Below are 6,087 nucleotides of genomic sequence, written 5' to 3'. Positions count from 1 at the left end.
GCCCCCCCGCCCCCCCGCCTCGCAAGGGCACGGCGCGACGCAGTCGTGGTCCCCCACCTGCAGCCAGTTGCGTGTCTCGCTGTCGCCGTTGACCTTCTCCTCCCAGAGCTCCCACATCTTGCAGGTGCAGGGGGAGTGGGGCTCGCCGCGGCACTTGAAGCAGAACGAGACGCCGCAGGGGCACTCTGGCTCCACGTACGGGTCACTGTCCACCTTTGAGAGGTGGTAGGGCCAGGGGCCCCAGGGAGAGGAGGGGTGCAGGGCAGATTCTTGGCGGGCACACAGAGGGCGGGGCCGATGATGCGGGTGCGATACGGTGCATGTGCATGCACAAGTCCGCGGGCCCAGACGCGAAGGGGGGGCGCAGCCACTGGCCCGGTCATGCAGCAGCTGCCACGCACTGGCGCGGCCGCCTGCGGAGGCGCACGGCCCCGCGCGGAGCGCACCTGTACGGCGTGGCCGCACCAGGGCGCGCTGGGGCAGAAGGCCACGCGCGGGCCCTCCAGGTACGACTCCAGGTGGCTCTGGCGGTACTTTGCCAGCAGCTGCGGCTCGCCCTGAGGGGGGGGAAGGGCGGGGGTGGGGGCGCACCACGCAAGAGGGGGTTGTGAGGCAGGGAGGCGCAAGGCCCCCCCTGGTGAAGGGCGGCATGAAGGGCGGTCAGAGCGGCAGAGCACGGTAATGTGAAATCGAGGCAGCAAGCACGGGGCGGATGCAGCGACGCGCACAGCACGCAAACGCGGCCCAGCAAAGCCGCCCGCGCCCTCCCTCGCCCGGTGGCGCCCCCCTCATGCCACCTCACACCTGCATGACGCGCTCCACCAGCTCCTCGTCGCACACTATGCCGCACTTGAAGCTCATGCACGTCACGTGGCACGCCTTGCCCTCGCTGATCTGGACCTGCAGGTGGCCCCGCCAACAGTCGTCGCAGTACGCGTGGCCGCAGCTGTTTACGCTGCACTGGGCCGCCGGCAGCTCGCTCATGCAGACCCCACACGTCACGGGGCCGCCCGTCGCGGGCGCTGCCGTGCCGCTGATGCTGCTGTTGCCGCTGCCACCGCCGCCGTCTGGCTGCACCACCAGGCCCGCCACCTTGTAGACGTGCTCGTAGCCTTTGTCACCCAGGTCATCTGGAGCAGGAGTGTGGCAAGGAGGACATCGGGGTTCAGATGATTGGGGTGCGGGGTGCAATAACGGTCTGGCCTCGTGCCTGCGCAATGCGACAGGAGTGCGGTACAGAGTGAACCCAGCCCGCTAACCGATGCCAGGTGGAGAACGCACAAGCCACCGTAGGGCCTTCTCAGCTGCCCGCGGCAGGCCACCTGACCAGCCACCTTGCCAGGCCCTTGGGGCCGCCATGCGCCCCCCCCGCCCCCTCTCCCCACCCGGGGCCTCACTCAGAAGGCGCTCCTTGTCCCACATGTAGGCCATCAGCAGGGTCTTGGCCACGCTGGCCCCACAGCCCCAGATCGCACCGACCTCATCGATCGCACCCTGCTGCAGCCGTTTCATGCTGTCAGCAGTGATCACGCGGTAGCCTAGCCGCCTGCTGTCGCCGTCGTCCGCGGGGGTTGGCCCGGCGTCGTCGCCGTCGGACGAGCCGTCAGAGCCGGCCGGCGCGTCATCGCTGCTGCTTGCGCCCGCGTCGGCGCCGTCGTTGTCATCGCTATCGCCGGCGTCATAGCTGTACTCAGAAGGCTCGCTGCCGCTCATGGCCTCGTCGTCTGTCGCCTGGCTGTCCTCATCGGCGTCGCGCATGCGGACGCTCATTCCGACTGAGGCCAGGCGGTGCTCCACGGCGCGCCCCCTGCGGTGGCGGCCGCGCGAAACGCTGCCCTCTACCACCTCGGATAATTACTTTGACGTCTTCTATGCCACCCGGAAAGCGGCAGCTTGTTGGCGCGTTTTGCAACCTTAGTGACCCTGATGGCTCGGATACCCTTCTCGAAACGAGCTATCAACTATTTAAAACAGGCGAACACGCACCAAAGAGCGCGCTTCTTGGGTGCGCTGGGATGGAGCCTGTGCGCGCAGTGGGCTCGGAGACTTCAGGCACGCTGTCGGAATGGGGAACACCGCTGCAATAAGGCAATATCTATATATCTCGCTTGAACTCGTCTGGCTGCGCAGGCACTGGAACGTGGTACACCCCGGATTGCTTGCCACTTCCCTGCGCGGCAGCTTCCGATGTGCCCGCGGTGTACGACTACTTGTATGATTGCAGCCACTGAAGAGGCCACGGCCCTGCAGGTCGAGCAGGGAAAACCTGATGGCATTCGTCTTTCTTACAGTCCATTCTGTTGACATTCGCATTCCAGCAGCCCCGCCTGCATCCAGTCGACCTGGGTGGCTGACTGCAGGAACCTGCCTGGAATTCGGCAGGCCAGCACTGGTCGCGGGTCATAAGCTTCGTGCTGCCCATGAGAGCGCTATACCTGTCACACAGATCATGATGCTTGCTTGGCGCCGAGCTTTAGAAGGACACCCTCAACAACTGCTGTGCGGCTGGGCGGTGTAGCTGACCCAACAACTGACCCGAAGTGCGGCGCTGTCATTACAATATGCAGGCACTGGTTGCTCATATTTTGTTGCAGGCAGCAGCAGATTGGCCACTGCACACACTTCTTGCGGATAAGGTCGTTCGACACGTAAGCTAGAGGAATGGATTCGTACAAATACGCCCCTCCACACAACACGGTGGCAGCGTCTGGGTATGACGCCCAGGCCCCAGACCCCAATGGCCGGTACGGGCGCGGCCACAGCGCCGTCTAGCCAGCAACAGCCAGCTTGCTTGTAACACTCGGGCGCTGGTCTAATCGTCGTCCACCCACTCCCTGCGGTCCGTCCACCTGCCAGAAGCGCAGGGGGCGACCAGGGGGGGCGCATTCAGGGACGCAGGAAGCCGATGACGGCCAAACTACTGCAATGTAGCTTAAGCTTGGCGGCGTGTCACAATCTATGGCTATCTGCTTGCCGCGTGGGATTGAGATGACAATCCAGGATGCTGGGCTGATTTGGCGGGAGGAGAACGCCAGGTGCCATGGGACAGCAAACATGGGACAGCAAACATGCTCAATGCCAGGAGCGCATGCTAGGGGCCTGGCGTGAAATGCAAGGACCGATGTGGGGCTCGGACCTCCCTCCCTTACCCACGACACCATCCAGCAGTCTGGGAGTGTGGTCCTGAGAGCCCCGCCCACCCGTCAGCCCGCCCGCCCGCTGCTCGGCAGGGCCCTGCCCCGGGCACCGCCTGCAGCACAAATCCTGCGCAGGTCGATTAGTGCTCCCACCCGCCCTCCGTGCCCCCTCTTACTTGGGCTTCCTGACGGCTGCAATCTCCTCGTCAGTCATGTACTCGCCGGTCTCCTCAAACGTCGCGCGGTTCATGGCGCGCAACTCCTCCAGGCGCTCCTCGTCGCGCTCAGTGCGGCTCACATACCACACAGGGGCACCAATGCCGAGAAGCAGGCCCAGAACCACGCCGGCAACGCTCAGTTGCGTGTCCGGGTCGCTGAAGTCGAGCTCAATGGCTCGGCAGGGAGCAAATCGCTGCTGGCGCGTCACGACTCGGCGCACTGGGCTGCTGCTAAATGCTACAGCGTGCTTCTGGGTCGCGGGACGGCTGCCAAGCTGCACGCGAGACGCCTGAAGTGCCATCGCGATCTGTGTGGCACCCTGAGGCTGGTGGATGGCGCTACCAAAGCCAAAACAATCACAAAACGAACAAAACGACCAAAATTAAGCGTGTGAAGTGCACACGCGTACAATGGCTGGTTGTGCTGGCGGTCAACTTGGCCCGAGCAGCAAACACGCACCACCCACCTCTCACTGGACCCATGGGCACACTCATGATCTACAGTACCGTATTGGGAAAGGATAGATGTCAATGCACAGATCCCGCCACCTGGTGTACCTGGATTGGTTACTTGTATGCTACAGTGGAGAGGCGGGTGCGCAAGCCAGCACGCGCCAGTGGTGCATGTGCAGGCCGTTGTGCAAGGCAGCGCACATTGGCTGCCGCAGTCGGGGGCGATGCACAGCTGCGGCCTAACCCTCCTGCCGAGCACCTAGCGTTGAAGTACAGTTGCCAGCGTGCGCAGCTATAGGTACAAGGGGTGGTGCCCATAAAAACCAGCCCTTCTGGGTGAGGCCTGCGAGGGTGGGGCAGGCTTTTTCAACGGGTGGACTCGCAACGCTTGGCGGCACAGCAGGCAGAAAATGCACGAGTTATGGCGGAGCAGTGGGCCGAGACCACTGCTTGTAGACTTGGCACGCCATAAAGGGGCAACGGTGCCATTGGCCCTCTTTGTACAGCGCTGCAGGTTGCATGCGTCAATGCTCGCAACGTTGTATCAGGATGGCAGGTGCCTGGTCAAATGGAACTCGTGGGACGAACCCAGGCAGGGAGTCTGAACAGTAGAAACCGCGTCAATCCTCGACCGGATAAAGACCGCCAGCAAAGCTGGTTGGGCTAGAGGCCGGCATGCCAAAAGCGGCACCTCATACAGTCGATTGCATGCACATCTTCAATGCAAAAATGGCCAGCAACCGGCTCTGGGGGCGCCAGCGGCCAGCGGCGCGCTGCAGTGGAGGGGGTGTACGCTTCACAGGTCTATGAGGCGTGGTGACGTGTACCGCTGGCGCGTGCTGCGGCAACGCTGAACTAAGCAGCCATGCGCGGGCGCATCGGCAGCGGCGTACGCCGCCGCCGCTGCCCCTGACGAATCTGCGACTTGGGGGAGCAGCCACATGGGGGCGCCGTCACCCGCCACCAGAGGTACCGTGTGCGGCTCTGCCCGTTAGAACCAGAGGATGCGCTGCCTCTCCGCAGCAGTCTGCGCCTGAAACCCCTCTGATGGCTGCAGCTCCGCCAGGACCGCGCGCACCTGAGGTGGCGCGCGATGGAGGGCGGCAGGGAGCCAAGATCTGGTTGATGGGAGTCAGGCAAAGCGCTAGGGAATGGGAAGCCGTGGACAACCCAGCACGCGCTGCACCCCAGCTTCGGCAGGCCCTACATTAAGGCCTTCTCACCCTGGTGGCGCCTGCTGCCAGCTCAGCAGCGACGCGGTCCACCTCGGCCCGGCTGAGGGCGGCGTAGGCCTCCGACTTTGAGGAGGCGCTGTAGTGGGCCGCGATGAAGGCGGCCGCGGCGCGCTGCAGCTGCGTGAGGCCCAGCTCGCCCCCCAGGCGCAGCAGGGAGGGCGCCTCGGCCGCGCCCTGCTCTGGCTCCAGCTGCGGCGGGAGGGGTGAGGGGGCGGTTTGGGGCCCGCATATCGGGGTCGCATGTGGATAGGCTGCTGGGGGAGGAAGGTAAGTGCGTGTGCGTGTGCTTGTGCGTGCGCGTGCGCACGCGTGCTTGCGTGCGTGCGTGCGTGTGTGCACGTATGTGTGCGCGCGTGTGTGTGTGTATGTGTGTGTATGTGTGTTTGTGAGTGCTCGCCTAAGAACAGTTCCATGGGGGCCGACAGGTTGAATAGATGGCACAGCTTCAGCAGGATGAGCGGCGAGGTGCAGGCACCTAGCGCACAGGGCAACCCACAACCAGAAGCTGGACCTGCTGGCTGCCAGCTGCAGGGCACCCCCTATCACCTGCAGCAGTGCGTCCACGAGGCGATGCTCGCACAGCTCAATGAGCCTGACGCAGGGAGGTGTAAGTGTGAGGAGTACGGGAGAGCCGAGTGCTGGATGATGCAGCCAAACGCTGCGCAGGCAAGGCCTCGTCCCTGCATCGCTGGGCTCACCTGAGCGAGTTCGTATGGCGTGTGCGGCCAAACCAGCAGTCCTAATACATGCTCACACCAACACTCACAAGTCGCACGCGCGCACACACACCCTCATACACACCCTCATACACACACTCATACACACACTCATACACACACACACACACACAGACTCCGTCACTTGCAGCCAGTTGCACCAGTGGCCAAACATCAAGGCCCCAGTCTGCCCTAATCCCATGCCTGCCCACCTGGTGCAGCCATAGAAGCTCCCAACATGCAGCAGCTCAGCCAGTTGTGGCGGCTCAAGGCCTGAGGGCAGCACGTCTGTGTAGATGTACGACACCAGGGCCTGTGGGGTTGGGGG

General features: G+C 63.9%; 3 protein-coding genes across 3 annotated transcripts in view; all 3 read right to left on the bottom strand.

Moving 5' to 3' along the window:
• Positions 1-379: 379 nt before the first annotated feature.
• Positions 380-1,770, bottom strand: MNEG_4644 (Ankyrin repeat and IBR domain-containing protein 1; the record flags this gene model as incomplete). The annotated part of the gene is made up of 4 exons (XM_014046884.1): positions 380-413; positions 466-557; positions 805-1,130; positions 1,386-1,770. The coding sequence occupies 4 exons, from the start codon at positions 1,768-1,770 to the stop codon at positions 380-382; spliced, it is 837 nt and encodes a 278-aa protein (XP_013902338.1).
• Positions 1,771-3,309: 1,539 nt separating this feature from the next.
• On the bottom strand, positions 3,310-3,657 carry MNEG_4643 (hypothetical protein; the record flags this gene model as incomplete). Its single annotated transcript, XM_014046883.1, has 1 exon — positions 3,310-3,657. The coding sequence occupies one exon, from the start codon at positions 3,655-3,657 to the stop codon at positions 3,310-3,312; it is 348 nt and encodes a 115-aa protein (XP_013902337.1).
• A 1,142-nt stretch (positions 3,658-4,799) lies between these two features.
• Positions 4,800-6,087, bottom strand: part of MNEG_4642 (Protein-L-isoaspartate O-methyltransferase) — a gene marked incomplete at both ends in the record, with an annotated part of 6,454 nt that continues 5,166 nt past the window's right edge. Inside the window, 4 exons of the mRNA XM_014046882.1 lie at positions 4,800-4,886; positions 5,032-5,232; positions 5,590-5,635; positions 5,972-6,072. Coding sequence (XP_013902336.1) covers positions 4,800-4,886; positions 5,032-5,232; positions 5,590-5,635; positions 5,972-6,072 — 435 coding nt within the window. The remainder of the gene's footprint in view (positions 4,887-5,031; positions 5,233-5,589; positions 5,636-5,971; positions 6,073-6,087) is intronic.

Source organism: Monoraphidium neglectum (genome assembly GCF_000611645.1).
Source record: "Monoraphidium neglectum strain SAG 48.87 unplaced genomic scaffold scaffold00655, whole genome shotgun sequence".
Classification (NCBI taxonomy): Eukaryota; Viridiplantae; Chlorophyta; class Chlorophyceae; order Sphaeropleales; family Selenastraceae; genus Monoraphidium; species Monoraphidium neglectum.
This window is presented reverse-complemented; position numbering and strand designations above follow the sequence as displayed.